Consider the following 16,148-nt stretch of genomic DNA (forward strand, 5'->3'; position numbering starts at 1 on the left):
TTTCTGTAGTACTCAGCTTTGAGCTGAAAGATACTTGGCAGAACATTGCTTAGCACATGTGTAATAGTAAAAACCCTCACCAGAGAACTGGCACAGAAGCGGCGGGTAAGTCCCATAGGGAATTGATGTACCCTTCATAGCTAGGACAATGGCCTTGCTGTCAGCATCTCTCTGATGCAGTAGAATATTTAATTATGACACTTTTCTATGAAGGTCAGTGTTGCACTTCTTGTTCAAACAAGCTGTTTTGCTCTCAGACGCCCTGCTGATATTAATGATTTTACTCAAAGGATAAGTCAGAGTGGTAGAAATAATGCAGGTATTAAGAGTACAGGTACTCCATGCTATAGACAAGAGTACTTGTAAAAAGTGTCAGATATTTTGTCATCAGAGTGCCAAAAGGATTACCACATAAAACCCGTGATTATTCACTTCGAGTTTCATTACCTATTTTTTTCCAATATTCATGGGGAAAAAGGAAAAGAAAGAAAAACAAACAAACAAACACTTCCCAGAGCTTCGATGTTTTTGGTTTTGTGACATTTCAAAATTTCAGAAATCACATGAAATGGAAAAATAGCTCCTGTGTAACTTGGAACTGAATTTTACTTCTTTTTGAATCTTCTAATGTGTAATCAGTCAAACAGGTTTTCTATTGTAGGCATGACTAAAATTTTCAGATATTTCTAAATGAGAATATAAGGAAATAATCTGGTTTAGGTGTTTTGATTTTGTTATTGTTTGTTCCTATCCCCCTGTGGTAAACTATTCTAGAAAACCATTTTTAGGAGAGCTCTGACTTCCCTGAACTTTGAAGCAAGAAAGTGGGGCTTCTTAGGGAAGGGGCAGTTATGCTGATATGAGATACAAATACATCCTCTTGGGACAGTGCTCCAGAACAGCCTTTTTGATGCCTTAAAAGTGACATTACTTTTTCCCTTGGTGTATTATCTCATGTTATGTAATACGACATCTTTTACCTGTCAAACCAAAACTGAGACCAGAAATAGATGCACAGCACTAAGGAGATGTGGGAGGGTTTCATTGCTCTGGCACTTCTGATGAATTCATCCCATTTTCACAAATAACTTTGATTCACTTCTGAGTGTCATCTATTTGCCACAATGGGGAAGATAGAATTGTCTAGAAGAAATACTACAGGCTTGTGTTTTAAGATACTTAAAGTGGTTTTAAATCTGGTTATTTGTGACTTTCAGTCACAGATACAGTCTTCTTTTTTCTTTAATCTCTTATGCTCACATTATGATAAGTAATATTGTTTTACATAAGATATGTAAAGATTTCCTTTTGAAATCTCTCTGCCTCTTTATTTAGTTTCCAGACAAGACCAAGAGAAAAAAACAAATAAATTTCAGTGCAAGAAGAGTTTTATAAAAATCGCAACATGAAAACAATAATCTGGTTGCACATTGCTTCCTGACTATTCTCAAGCCACACTGAACATAATTCATAGATTCCTACAATCATACATTGGCTTGGGTTGGAACAGACCTTAAAGACCATTCATTTCCAACCCCTTACTGTGGCAGGGCTGCCATTCACCAGGTCGGACTGTTCAGGGCCCCATCCAACCTGGCCTTGAGTGCCTCCAAGGATGGGGCACCACAGCTTCTCTGGGCAGCAGTGCCACATGATTCTCATTATTAAGGATTTGTTCCTAATATCTAAATCTACTCTTTTTTAGTTTGAAGCTATTATCCCTTGTCCTGTCACTACACTCTGATTAAGAGCTCCTCCCCAGCTTTCTTGCAGGTCTCCTTATAGGTACTGGAAGGCTGCTATGAGGTCTCCCAGGAGCCTTCTCTTCTGAAGACCGAATAACCCCAACTCCCTCAACCTTTCTTCACAGGAGAGGTGCTCCACCTACTCTGATCATCTTCATGACCCTCCTCTGGACTTGACCTAACACATCTATGTCCTTCTTGCACTGGGGACCCCAGAGCCAAATGTAGTATTTCAGGTTGATGTCTCACAAGAGCGTACATAACCAGCAGACTTGCTAGCCATGCTTCTTTTGAGGCAGCCCAGGATTATGGTTGGCTTTCTGGGCAGCAAGCACATATTTCTAGGTCATGTTGAGTTTCTCATCAACAAACACCCCTGAATCTTTATCCTCAGGACTGCTCTCAATCCATTCTTTGTCCAGACAGTATTTGTGCATGGGGTCACCCTGACCCAGAATAATTAATGATTCATGATCAGCTGGCTACCTCTGAGTGACCTCCTTGGTTGTTCTCCAAATATAAGAAAACACCTGTATTTTGCCAGGGCCAAGATCTTCAAAACCAGCTACTGATTCTGTTTTTCTCAGCTTTGGATGATCTGAGCTTTTCCCTGAGTGAATGCTCATTGTGTAATGAAGAAATGGAGCCTCAACAAATGGCGCAGAACACCAGAAAAAAAAAAAAAAAAAAAAAAAAAAAAAAGCATAATTTAAAAAAAAAAAAGCCATGCCATGCAAAATCACTAGACACTTAGAGAAATCTTGGCCTCAAATTCCAAAGCTGTTCTCAAATTACTGTGTTATTTCAGCTCAAGAGAGAGAAGGTTAGAGGCATAAAAAGCAGAGCTTTATTTCCAGGGAAAATCTGTACCCTAACCAAACAGCAAAAGACTGCATGTAATATGTCTCCATGTGACACTCTTCAGACCAAGCATCATACATCTCTTCTTCCAGCCAGCCCAGTCCTAAATGGCCTTATGGCTCTGCGGGTCTTAATTAGAAGAGATTCATGCTTTTCTGGGAAATATGGAGATGCTAGACATTTAAAAGGAAAACTGTCATATTTGTATTCATGTTTCCCACACCACTATTTCAGCTTCTTTCTTAAAACATTACTGAAGTTGATAGGACCAAAAAGACCTGAGCTCCACCAATCCTTCCCAGTCAGCTTTTAACCCAGTGCCAGGTCTATGTTCTCTCACAGAGCTGGAGAAGAGTCCATACCATCCCTAGAGTGGCAGCAGACATCCCATCTTTATCCTCTGCACAAGATTCAAATGGTCTCTATCCCAAACTGGACAAAGAACACCAGGTAAGGGAAAAGAGACTGAAACATGAGCCAGATTAGGGCTACAAGTCCTGGCTTCGCCAGGAGGAAAACAAGGAACAAGAAGGTTGAAAAAGAACAGGTTCGGTTTATGTGACAAGTAAGGGAAGAAGAGTTAATGGGAGATTAGAGGATGTAGTACTGTTTTTGAGATCTGCACATAGCTGGCTTTGAGGGAGAAAAAGGGACAATATTCATGTTGTTGAAAGACTGTAATAGGCTGTATATGGAAAGGAATCAAAGAACAATATACTGTATGACCAGGCATAAGTGTATACCACACACAGATTATAATCTCCACAAAACAAATGAAAAAAGCATTCTGTCTTCATGACAATGGATTGTCTGTATCAGATCAATTTTACCAGCTCTAATGATTCCAAATGTACCTAAGTCAGTAAAAGCTACAGATATGCAGCACTTATAAAGGCTTGTAAGAAACGGGTATGCCTACATTGTGTGCAGCAATACACTAAAGGCACTATTAAGAAGACACGATTCCTCCTGTTTTTTACAACAACAAAATCAAAAATTACTAAAATAAAGTTTAAAACGTGACAAGTATTATATGACTGGGAGTTTCTGATACTGAAACTTGGATGTGGTTTTGTGTTCCCTGTTCATTCATGTTCTAGTCATTCATGCTTAGAGACACAAGAAACTTCAACTTGGTTTTCTGTCATCCTTGCTTCAGTAAGCGTCCTCTAGCTTATTTATAACATCAGTCACTTGGACTATAAATCTCTGCAGTGGATGCAGCCATTTAAATCTCCACCTGCACAAACAACAATCAAGCCTAGAAAATAAGGAGGCTCATAAATCTCCACGCTGGTGATTAGTAATAATTTGTATCTGAAACAAGGATGTTAGAAAGGGGAAAAAAGAAAGAAAAAAAAAATCATTAATTGGGTCTGATATGCTGACAATCTGTTTGGTTTATACACAGAGAAAACACAAACAGGGCACGGTTAGCATAACATGACGTTAGAGCTTAGTGAATTCCCAAAGGCCTGGCCCTTGGAGATATGATATCTTAATGTACTTATCCCACTGTGAGTGGGAAGGTGTTATCTTCCAGCCAAACGGCGAAGAAACGGTTTAAAGTTTAGATTGGCCCTTTTCCTTATAGGTTACCAAGCTAAGGAACTAGGATGGATAGAGAGAGAGGAAAGACTTGCTTGCTAGTTGTCAAAAACAGCACTCAGCATCCTACTGAAATTTTAATCTGATGAGAGTTTATAGCATTTATTAGGCACTAATTTGGTCCTCCACTGTTTTTGTTTGGTTACTTGTCTTTTGTTTAGTCGCTTGTTTTTTGTTTAGTGCATGCAGAAAACCTGATACAATGCCCCCACAGGTCAGAATAAGACCTTCCTCTGACTTTGGTGACCATGGATTAACTCCAGAGCCACTGTGTGCCACAGTGACATCTTGGGCTCAGAGCTATGCCAGTCTTTATATGGACAGCTGAATAGTTGGATTTTCCCCTGCCATGAGATCAGCCATGATGGATGGTGTGTTCAGAGAGGAGCCATGTGCAGGCCCAGCTCAGTGCCGCAGCTCTTGAATTAAACATCCCAGCTGCTGAGAGAGTTTGAGGGGGTTGCAAGGTGTGTGAAGAAGGAAGGAGCTACTGGGGAAGGCTCTTTGGGCTCCACAGATGGGTCTAGCTGAACATTTTACTAAGTTGTTCATGGCGAGGAAGAAGAGCTAGGCCTTGCCTAAATGCTTTAGAAAGCCTGTTCTTCAGTGACTATGTATATACTGATCATGAATGCGTTGAGCAGTTCCTCGTTCAAGCTGCACAGCAGCATGTTCATTCACACTTGTGGTACAACCCCTCTTCAACTCCAGCAGCTGCAGAGCAAGGCCAGTTATGCTTGCTCGTGCAGCCTCACAGCCAGGGGCCTCATCTTGCCTGTTTACTCAGTCAAAACTCCCTGACATCTGAGGATGTACCACACAACAGGCAGAATTCTGCCCACATGCAACAGAGCATAACTCCAGCTTCTGCTCTGCAACAAAGCTCTGGGTGCTTGATGTGATTGCTACCCTCCAGGAGCCCCCTCTTCCTCTCTCCTCCAGCACCCACATCCCCACTGGCCCCAGCAGTGGCACAGTGCCCAGCCTGGCTCTGCAGGATGCAGGGTCCCCAGTACCCAGCACAGTGGCGGATTTGGGGTGAAGAGAGAGGACTGGGATGCCCTGGAAATCCAGTGGGAAGCCTGGAAAAAGGCAGCTCCTCCTGCCTCCAGAGTTCAGGCTGCAATAGCGAGGTCCAAGTGCTCCCTTCCTGGAACACACTAGTAGCTGGACAGGATGCACTCTCCAGTATAATCATCCACAAATCTCCCTCAGATTAGGTTACAGGACAGCATTTAGACGGCATGCATCGCAAGGCTCCCTGGAAGGCTTTCGCTGGTAGATCTCTGCTCATGACCCATTTTGGCTTTCATCAAGAATTGTGACACCAGCCGCCCGGGTCATGGAGGAAGCAGGGAGGGGGAGAGCAGCCCTGGCTGGAAAGGGAAGTGGGGAAGGAAAAGAGGAGGAGGAGGAAGGGGGAGGATAGAAAGACAGGGAGGAGAGAAAGAGGGAGAGATAAAGTTGCTTTGCTTCAGTTGTGAAGATTTGAATCCCAGTCCTGAGCTCTCTGCAAGCGCTTGCTGGGATACCTAACTCCCTGTCCTGTGCAAAGGTCTGTGATTGGGGATGTGGTGTGCTCAGCGGGCAGGGCCCCTCCCCTGGGCTGGATCCGCCTCTCCTATCCCCCAGATAAATTACTAGTGTCCTCACTAAATTCTTCGGCTTTCTCTCTCTCCCTCTCACACACACTCACTCACTCCCTCCCTCAAACACGGGCAGAGCAGAGGTGGGGGGCAGGAGGGCGGGGGGTCCTCTCTGGATCTATATCACGCCTTAGTGCCGCAGGGGGGAGAGAAGGGGAGGAAAGTGCTGCGCCCCTTCTCTCCTCCACCGCCACCACGTAGGTTTGGGGAGCTCCCCTTCCTCCCCTCCACCCCCTTTCCCACCAGCCCTTTGGCATCTTCCAGACCATGTCCACTGGGTCCCTCAGTGATGTGGAAGATCTGCAAGAGGTGGAAATGCTGGAGTGCGATGGCCTGAAAATGGATACTAACAAAGAGTTCGGGGCGTCCAACGAGAGCAACGAGGAGGGATCCAATGGCGAGAATGGCTCCCCTCAGAAAGGGAGAGGGGCCTCGGGAAAGAGGAAAAAGGCTCCCCCCAAGAAGAGCCCTTTAAATGGTGTGAGCCAGGAAGGAAAGCAGGTCCAGAGAAACGCTGCCAACGCAAGGGAGAGGGCGAGGATGAGGGTCCTTAGTAAAGCCTTCTCCAGGCTTAAGACCACACTGCCCTGGGTGCCCCCAGACACCAAGCTTTCCAAACTGGACACCTTGAGGCTGGCCTCCAGCTACATTGCGCACCTGAGGCAAATCCTGGCCAACGACAAGTACGAAAATGGCTACATCCACCCGGTCAACCTGGTAAGTCACGGCCCACTGGGGCCAGGCACTTGTGTGTGTGTGGATGGGGAGAGGAGGGTGAGGAATTGGGACAGGGCATGTCCACGGAGAAACTTTCAGATCTTTCTCACAGAGGATCCGGTGCCGAGCCGCTGGGTATGAGGGGTGGTGGAGCAAGGGGACAGGCTCCCAGCTGCCTTCCTTTCCTGTGTCTCAGGAGCTGAGTGTCCCAGTCCCCTCCACTGGTCCCCGCTATCCCATCCAGGGGTGGCAGCAGAAAGGCAGGAGCAGGTTTACTGTGCCTGAAATGCCTGAGGGAGACAGAATCTTTCTACCTTCAGATGGGAAGGTATAAGAATTTGGGAAGAGAATGGTATGTTCTAGGAAGGGCTCAGGCAGAAAAAAAGACCCGGGATTTATGCAGTCTGTCCTCTTTATCACAAAGTTTTCTGCCATAACAAACATCAAGCTGAAGCTTTTAAAGACAGAGCTTTTGAGGCTTTGTGCCCAACCGCTGAGTTGCTGGGTCCAGGACATGTCTCCCACCCATGTGAACTCACAGAGAAGAAATAAATTCAAGTTGAGACCCCTCAGAGGGCTGCATGGCCACCCCAAAAAGCACTCCCCAGCAGCCCCTGGGTCTCCCCAGCAGAAACATCCCATTTCCAGCTGTATATATGCAAGGGATGCAAACCAGGGGTGGTCTTCAGCTGCCAGGACAGCTCTCATGGGAAACCCCAGCACTCTGAGCAGCCCCCACGCTGCTCAGGACCTGATAACAGCACATACAGTGCCCAGGGCAGCTCGGCTCAAACTGAATCAAGCAGTGTGCTTTGCTCCCAAGGTGAGTGAGATTCCCGGGGAGGCGAGGAAAGAGAACAGGATCCTAGCTGAAGCCGTGCCCCGGTTAAGGCGGTGGATGCCGGGGTTGCCGCTGAGGCTCAATGAGCATCGCGATGTGCCTTTTCATGTATGTAACCCCCTTCCCACCCGTGTCTTTTCCTGGCTACAGACCTGGCCTTTTATGGTAGCCGGCAAACCCGAGAGTGACCTGAAAGAAGTGGTGAACACAAACCGCTTGTGCGGCCCGACGGCATCCTGAGCCCCGCGGCCCCGACAGCACCGGCCCCGTGCGGCCGGGGAGGGGGCACGGGCGCGGGCAGGGCCCCGCTTTGCCCCGCTGCTGCCCCGGGCCCGGGCAGGGCGACGGGAGAGCGCTCTGCCGGCACGGCACGGCGGAGACCGAAGGCAGAGACTCCACCCCGGGAGAGCCCGACTCTATTTAACTTTATTGAGTGCGTGTGCAGTCGAATGTCCTGCAACAACAGCCTTGCTGGTTCAAGCGCTACTAGAGGAAAGGCAGAGATCAAACAAAACCTACCACGCGTGTATCTTTTGTCTGAGACCTGTGGAATATGTAGATGCCTAGAAAAAAAAAACTGACTTTGACAGTCATCTCTATGAACTCATTCGCCCTAAAGATATATAGATATATTTTCTTCAAGCAGGTTTTTGCTCTATTTCTGTGAATAAACCTTCCTTTCCATTGAACACAGAGCGGTGTACTTTTCGTTTCCAACTCACGAGGCAATGGGAGCACTGCACCTAACTCCCTGTGGTGGGGCGGGGGGTCCAGCCCTGCACCAGGGCAAACTGGGGTGGGGGGAACAGTTGGTACAACATCTTCATACTGAACCCCCTAAGGAGGGGCAGCTCTGAGTTCAGCAGGGAGCAGGAGAGTAGTGAGAGAAGGAAACTGCCTTGCCACTCTTTTTTTATCGAATAACTGCAGAGCCGCGGGTTTTAACCTTCCTGAGGAACTGGCGTGGGCCTTTCTGCGGGGCTGCCATGGGAGCATTGAGGTGGCTGACTGACAGATCAGTGTGGGGCTGAGGATTATTGCCCAGCTTGGGTTGCCCAGGGGTTTTAGTGCAAACATCTCCCCTCCGTTGCTCAGGGCGCCTGCGGGAGATCGGACTGAGATAAACAGGAGTGCGGGGTGCTCTCCCTGCACCGGCAACGGCAGTCAGCAGCTGATGCGCCAGATCCCACCGAGCTGTTTAATGTTTCGGGGTTATGACCGCACTGTTTACAAGATGTCTTCAGTTATTTATACTGTTATTATTAGCAGAGGGGCTTTAAATTTCCGCTTCACTTGCTCTTTCGATATCATCCCCCGGTTCCGTTGGATACCTGGGTGCTGGCGGGCGGCAAGTGGCCATCTGGGACTCCCTGCCCATGGGGCCTGCATCTCCCCTAGGTCAACTGAGCAAGGCAAAGACCTCCTGGCAATCCACATCCATCGGCCAGGTTCATGAGTAGGCCATGCTGAATTAAAGCTGGGAACCAGGAGCTTTGCATACATTGTGGACCTCATTACAGAAAGGGCTGAGGACTGTGGAATCATCCTAATGGTTTTGAAGGGACAGCTGTTTAATTTCACTTATTCACAGCTTTATCTCCAGCGTGAACAATTAAAAGCAGACCTCCTCGCCCAGCCTAGCTGTGCACAATTTAACCATCAAGAGCAGGGCTGCACCAGCTGATATGTAGTTAACAGGCAGACATGCACAGATTCAACATACTTTAAAGCAAAGGGATCACCTTGAACAGCCATAGCTCCTGTTTCTGGAAAGAGCAGCTCTGCTTTGCTAGATGTGGCTGGAGGGGCTGGTCCCTGCCACAGACATTGGCAAAGTTGAGGGAACTGCTGTTCTCTTAATGGGAAAAAGAATAGAGCCCTCTGACCTTAAGCGCAGAGCAAATGACTGATATAGCAAACGCACAAGCAGTCTGTGAACCACTAAAGTTAACCACTGAATCAAAATTAATAATTGAAATTAACTGTTCAAAATCTTGACCTAATTCCCTACTAACTAATGCATGCTCTGCGCTCATAGCAAGGTGCTGTTTAAGAAAGCAGAAATTGAGAAGGATCTGGGATATACATAACATTAACAGTTACTTTCTAAATTTTCTCATATATGCTTTTCTGTCACCCTGCAATGCTTGCTAATCTCAGACAGCATCTGTCCCACCCTTAGCCACACTCACTACTCATCTGTCACCTAAAATGCAGCATGGAGAAAGGGTGATGTGCATTAGTGCTCCATGCAATGTGAGGAACACAGCTGTAAACATGTACGAAAAGCTGCAATGTAAGTAGAGTGGTAAGAGGAAGCTGTAGGCACAGTTATTTCTCTTGTCGCTGCTCACTTGATGTAACACTCTGGGAACTAAAATATTCAAGTATATATTGCCTTCCTCAATCCTTTCCCCTGAGTAACCATTCAGCAACAAAGAAAAAGAAAAAGCAGCAAACAACAGACAAATGCAACTGGCAATATGCAGAAAGGCAAATAGCGGCTTTACAGTAAAACAGTAAAACGTTTAATGGCTTAATGTTCACTTTGAAAGCTAAGAGATCTTCAGAGGTGTGGATGGATGTTGGTGGCGGCTCCTGATCACTGCCTGCCTCACAATGTGAGCGAGGACACAGCCCAGTGCATGGGTGCTTGGCATCAACAGTCCCCACTCGTTAGGTGAGTTGAGCATTCTTCCCACATTGAGTATGATTTTACAGAACATTATTTGCAAATGAAAACAACAACAACAACAACAAAAGTAAATTTAGTTTGACTGAAGCACGTCATCGTTCTGAAGGGAACTCACAAATGCGTTAAGGAAAGAGAAGGAACGGATATAAATATTAATGCAATGACCCTAAAGAAATTACGTTGTTTGCTTTCTTTTCTGTACAAAGTGATGCATTTTAATATTTACTGAAACATAATTATTTATACCCTTTTTCCATGTGGAAACAAAGCTGACTCGATTTATCTTTCTGTATCTACATGGATGTGCACACAGCTGCGGGAGTGTCTGTATACATTCCCTCCTAATAATGTTTGAACTCATTGCCTGACTTCAACTGAATTTGACAGAGGTCTCAAAGATAACCAAGTTGCTATAATTTTTTGAGAAAACAGTCAGCTAATAGAGAAGAGGGAAAAAAAAAGTCTTTCAAATCTGCAAGTAAAAGAAAGGTTTTGACATGAACCCCTGTCAGATAGCAGAGCATCCACAGCAGAGAAGCCAGGCGCCGCTGCTATCATCCACTGCAAGTCCGCGGACAATCAGACAATATTCCTTGTGCACCTGTGTGCTTTAAGATAAGAGCTGTCTAAAAATAGTTTAGTCCCATTTAATTTTTAATATTATCATTCTTTTATTTATTTATTTCCTTTTTTTTTTTTTTTTTTATTCCCCCCCAAAAAAGGCAGTTCCATGCAACTGCTTCACACCCATTTTCCAGTTCAGCGAGGAACTAGAAAAACCCTTTACTCGCACAGCTGCTTCCAGTGCTCGTGCTGCTGGGCTGGGTGCTCACACTGCACTGCCTGACATGAGTTTTCACACTCTGCAAGGTCTTTAAGAACAAGTATTTTTCCATCTCTTGCAAAAAAATACATTTTAGGCTTATCTGATTATTTTACTGTGATGGAAATCTGCCAGTAGGAGACTCTAGCATGGCAGCAAACCCCTCTGCAGCCCCACTGCAACTCCTTGCTGTCCTGGGCACTGATACAGTGGTCAGGTCATGGTGATAGCTGTGCCCCAAAGTGCACCAAGAGAGCTAACTCCTTTAAGGAGGTCAACAATCTCAGCACACCTTGGAAATCAAAAGATATAGAAAATCAGTGTGGTTTCTTCTGTAGGAAAGCTGATTTTAATCATGGATGTAATGTTGTATTGGTAATGCCATGTCTGTATCTGCCTGGAAAAATATGCTTCCTCTGTAAATGATTTTATTTTTTTCCAAAAGATAACTTTTTTCTGAAACCCCATTGTCATTGTTATTCATTCCATATATACATATATATGCAAAAGACATTAATTAATAGCAAGTAATAAGCGGGCCAACAGATCTAAACTCACATGCATCTAGTGTGTAAGAAGAAAGTGTGAGCTGATAAAAACACAGGGTATTTCTGATTTCTGTCTGGGTATCTGAGTGTAGATCATCACTCACAGCCTCCCAGTAGGAATAGGTTTTCAAAAGAGATTTTAGAGAAACTGAAATCAAAGCACTCTGTAATTTCCATGTGCATACACTCACAGAAAAGTCCACATAAAGAATCTCTCCCAACAACCAGTGATCCAAATCATCCCCGTTCACTGCAGATGCACGTAGCACAGCCCTTTTGAGGCTGCGCTACCTGATCAAACCCATGGGGTATGAGCAACAGAATGCTCACAATTTGGCCATGTGATGCTCTGTGCACTGAGGCTCAAATTGCACTATGGATGGGAAGTGGAACGACCAGCAACACTTACTTCTTTTTGTCCCTTGTGCTGCAAAACAGCTGCTGTGCTCTGGCTTGGTGACTTCCTGTAACACTGAGAAGATGTCACAGTTCTGATCTAAAATGTACGCTCCAGAAGGGATGGGAAAAACCCATTTGTTACCCTGGTAAGGTCTGCTGCCGGCAGATTCCACAACCAGCCAAGCTCTGCAAAGATCTGATTTTTCTTCAGGTCACTTTGGACACTGGTGTGTCTGAGCTAGCTGTATAAGAATGACTTTGAGGCCTAGGCATGCAGTCAGCACATTTTCCAACTGTGGTGTGGACATACCCTAGGGTCACGACAGTCCTGAAATGACGCATTTTCTTGCCTTAGGGTTTTGCCCTTAAACTGAAACTTGTAAACAGACGAAATGGATTTCCAGGCCCATGCGCATGTGTGAACCAAACTGAACAGTCCTCACGCGGGGAGCGGAGAGATCCAAACCTTCCCGCAAGGAAAACAAAGATCATAAAAAAAGCAGGAGAAGAAAAAAACAATGCAAACCCTTCCTTTGCTGTACAGTCAAAGAGGCCTTTTTCCTTAAGCAAGGAGAAAAAAAAACAACTTATTTACATCCCCAGCTGCTATGTAAACTCTAAGACCATATCCAACTGTAAATATGGATTATCTACACACTCAAGTTTTCTCTCAGTTGTTTACATGCTGCTTGAGAAACAAGGATAAGAAACATGAGGACAAAAAAGGGAAGGGTGCAGATTTGCTGCAGGAGTAACCTCCGTGCGCAGTCAAGAGATAGAAGGAGTAAGGGGAGAAAAAGGCATAGACAGCCCCTCTTCCTCTGGCTGCTGCTGCTTGGTCCTTGGAAGCTATGGGGAAAGCAAAAACTATAAGCAGCTTCATCACAGCTGGGTGGAGCCAGACCACCGGGAAGATGGAAGCAGAGAATCTGAGAACCACAGCTGCCTTCCCTGGGAGGAACATCTGCAGAGCCTGCACTGGGAGGAGGAGCGGGCACAGCAGTGAGTTCCCAGGGCTGCACTCACAGCTAGCTGTCCCACTGGGCGGCTTCCCGGCAGCACATCCCTCCCCCAGCAGGATCATCATGCGTTCAAGCAGTCCAAATGACAGCAAGGCTTTGTTGTTTATTCCGATGTTTTTTGATGGCCACCAGAAAGGGAGTAGCTTTTCCTCACAGATAACACACTGTTTTCTTCTTACATAGGGGCCTTTTTGCTACTGGCACCTCAGAGACAATGCTGAAATTAAGCAGAAGGCAGCAGTTACCTTGAGTATGTCAAGGACTGTGCTAACAATGAAGTACTACTAAAAATAAGCCACATGCCTTTACAATGTTTCATTGATCCACGTTATTGTACCCTTAGAAGCTAGAGTGATAAAGACCATTGGTTCTCCATACTCCTCTATTGGTTTCTAGATCAACCTGCTATCTTCTCCAGTGGGCTAGAAATTCTTAGCTGGGACTCTCCTTGTTATGTGAGTTAACCTAGAGTTAACATGCTAGGTAGGCTAGCAGTTACCAGAAGAAAGTGGCCAAGTTCAAGGATAAAGAATGAGATTTAAACAAAATTACATCCAAATTTATGACATAGAAAACTCCTGTTCATTTGTCGCTCAACTCTACTAAGCTCCACAGTACTCTTTCCATCTGAGCTGTGTGTTCACAGGTGCCAAACTTAACATATCAGTAAAAACATCTTTACTGAAAGGGTTGTTAAGCACTGGAATAGGCTCCCCAGGGAGGTGGTTGAGTCACCATCCCTGAATATGTCTAAAAAACATTTGGATGTGGTGCACAGGGACATGATTTAGTGGCGGGTTGTTAGTTAGGGTTGTGGTTGGACCTGATGATCTTTAAGGTCCTTTCCAACCTGAGCAATTCTATGACTCTTATGATACTATGATATACTCTCAAAGAATCTCTTCCATGCTACTGCCAAGCAGTTCCACTTATACTTCATGTAAAGATCTAAAACTGAGATAATCACCAGCTTAAGTGCACTGAAAAGCTTGAAACAGTCATCAGCTGTTAACATCCTTCTGCTGGGGCAGGATACAAGTCAGCAGGGCCAAAGTAATGCTTTAGGTTGAGTCACAATCTGGGTGAAGTTTTTGTGTCTTCTATGAGCCTGACTCCTGGGGGTTGTATGATGCCATATGCTTGTAAAGAAAATTCATCATCATTCCCGAAAGACTAAATAAACCAACATTAGAAATACAGATACTGAATGCAGGAAGAAGCTTTGTGTAACAGCTCAGAGAAGAATTCTCACTCACACAAGAACAGGAAGGAACACTTGTTCAAGTTCCTAACAGGCATTCACAGTCTCTCACAGGATCTCAATCTGGGCAACAAATGTGTTCTTCTTCCAATTCTACAATTTTCACCATGTTTCTCTATTACTGTCAACCAAGGCTGCTAAGCATAGACTATAAGTATCTTCCAGTTGTATAGGACAAAACTACAAATATGTACTGAATCATTTTAAAGTTTACTAAAGAAAAACCTCATCTTAATCATTTAACTGTTATTTTAGACTATTTCACTATTTTTTTTCCTATTATTTTATCAACTACTGTATCTATGTTACTTATTATAAACATTCATACACTGTATGTTTATTTAATAGAAAATAAATACAAAAATATAAAATCATATATATCATAAAACTTGATGGAACACTTGATTATTGTGGAGTTGGTTTTAGTGCTGCTTATGCCAAGGAGGTAACACTTTAATATAGTACAGTGCTAGCATGAGTTATCATACTGTACAAAACCATCCTGTACACCCCATCATCAGAGAAGTGTGAGAAAACACAGTTTATAATTTCATCTGATAAACGAAGTCCTGGAGCAAAGGATTCCCTCCCTGACTGATCTCTTGCCACAGCTTTAAGCTCACGTCCTTCTGGCTGTCAGCTTGGCAGCTTTCTCATAATTAGCCTGTAATATCATATGCATGTAGCTCACGGTCGTTCCAAAAAATGTCATTTCTATGGAATGTGCAAGATATGGATTGCTCCTAGGTATCTCCTCTTCAGACACAAATACTTGAATATAGTCTTCTGCACAGAGCTCACAGTTTCTATGCAGCTGTGTAACAATCCTGGTCTAGCCTCACTGTGGGCCGCCCCCCACCCTACAAATTTCCTACAGTCTACCTTGTGCTGGATTTTATCTGACTGGAAATGGATCCTGCAAAAATACAGAAATCCAGAGAACCACACATTTCCTTCAGGTTGTTGAATTGATTATTTATTTATGTATTTATTTACAGATACCTGCAATTACATCTGAATAACAATGTCACAGAATTGCATTTTGCTCACTCCCGTTGCTGTAATTACTGAACAAAAATATGTGCAGTGTCTTCATATCGATATTGATGGTCATAAGCAACCACAGTACATTCAAGCATAGTTAACAGCCTTCTTACGTCTTCAGCTCCTCTCCCCATTCCAAACAATTGACTGAGAAACAAAAGCATAGAAAAATTTAAACGTACATAGCAAGACAGTAGCAGAAACGGCCTCAATGCCTGCCCTGTGAGACATCAGTACAGAACTGGGTAGTAAGAGCATGCACTTTTTCTGTGGGTGGAACATCTCTAAGACCTCACCCACACAGCCACAGAGAACAGAGAACTGCAAACAGGGATGGAGACCTCAAATACAAGGTAATGGTGAAATTGGCTGGGGTCACACTTACCAAGAGCGGGACAACTAAAGATAATCAGCTTTGTATCTGTATAAGTGTGAAATAAAGTGGTATGCACAACTGATGAACTTACACATAAATTCAGGACAGTGCTCAGTCACCTCATTTGCATTCTATGACACTGTAGTGACAACTACTTTCAAAAGTTTGCTTATTTTCCAAGCATATATTTAGAGCTGAAACCTCGAACACATCCCTGTTCAAAGGGGAAAAGCTCAGTCTGAAAAAACAGATTAAACTGTGGCATGGTGAGAGCTTCGTCAGGAAAAATATCACTGTGTTAACAGCTGCCTAAATCCAGAATTCCCGTTTTCAAAAGCGAGTCTCATTTTACCATCTCCACCGAAATGAAACGGATCCGTTCCAACGAAAAGCCACAGGGTGGCAGTGCTGCTGCGCGCTGGTGTGAGCGCAGCCCTCTAATGGGAAGACAAAGCCTGGGTTAACGATCTGCGCAGCCACCGCAATACTTTCTGTAAGAATCTGAAGTAATGACTTCCGTCAGGTGAACTTAGCCATGAATTCCAATTGTTAAATTCAACGT

The 16,148-nt window shown here is 44.6% G+C and overlaps 1 protein-coding gene across 1 annotated transcript; it reads left to right on the forward strand.

The window, feature by feature from the left end:
* The first annotated feature begins 5,524 nt into the window (after positions 1-5,524).
* Positions 5,525-8,096, forward strand: TCF21 (transcription factor 21). The gene is made up of 3 exons (XM_072332720.1): positions 5,525-5,769; positions 6,125-6,577; positions 7,569-8,096. Exons 2-3 carry the CDS (start codon positions 6,128-6,130, stop codon positions 7,656-7,658), a joined length of 540 nt encoding a protein of 179 aa, XP_072188821.1. The 5' UTR covers positions 5,525-5,769; positions 6,125-6,127; the 3' UTR covers positions 7,659-8,096.
* The last annotated feature ends 8,052 nt before the right edge of the window (positions 8,097-16,148 follow it).

This window comes from Excalfactoria chinensis, chromosome 3 (genome assembly GCF_039878825.1).
Source record: "Excalfactoria chinensis isolate bCotChi1 chromosome 3, bCotChi1.hap2, whole genome shotgun sequence".
Lineage (NCBI taxonomy): Eukaryota > Metazoa > Chordata > Aves > Galliformes > Phasianidae > Excalfactoria > Excalfactoria chinensis.

Excerpts from the sequence above, each read along its gene's own strand:
- TCF21 (XM_072332720.1), top strand. The coding sequence starts at position 6,128 with ATGTCCACTGGGTCCCTCAGTGATGTGGAAGATCTGCAAGAGGTGGAA. Across the intron at positions 6,578-7,568 it reads ACATCCACCCGGTCAACCTG|ACCTGGCCTTTTATGGTAGC; the intron begins GTAAGTCACGGC and ends TCCTGGCTACAG.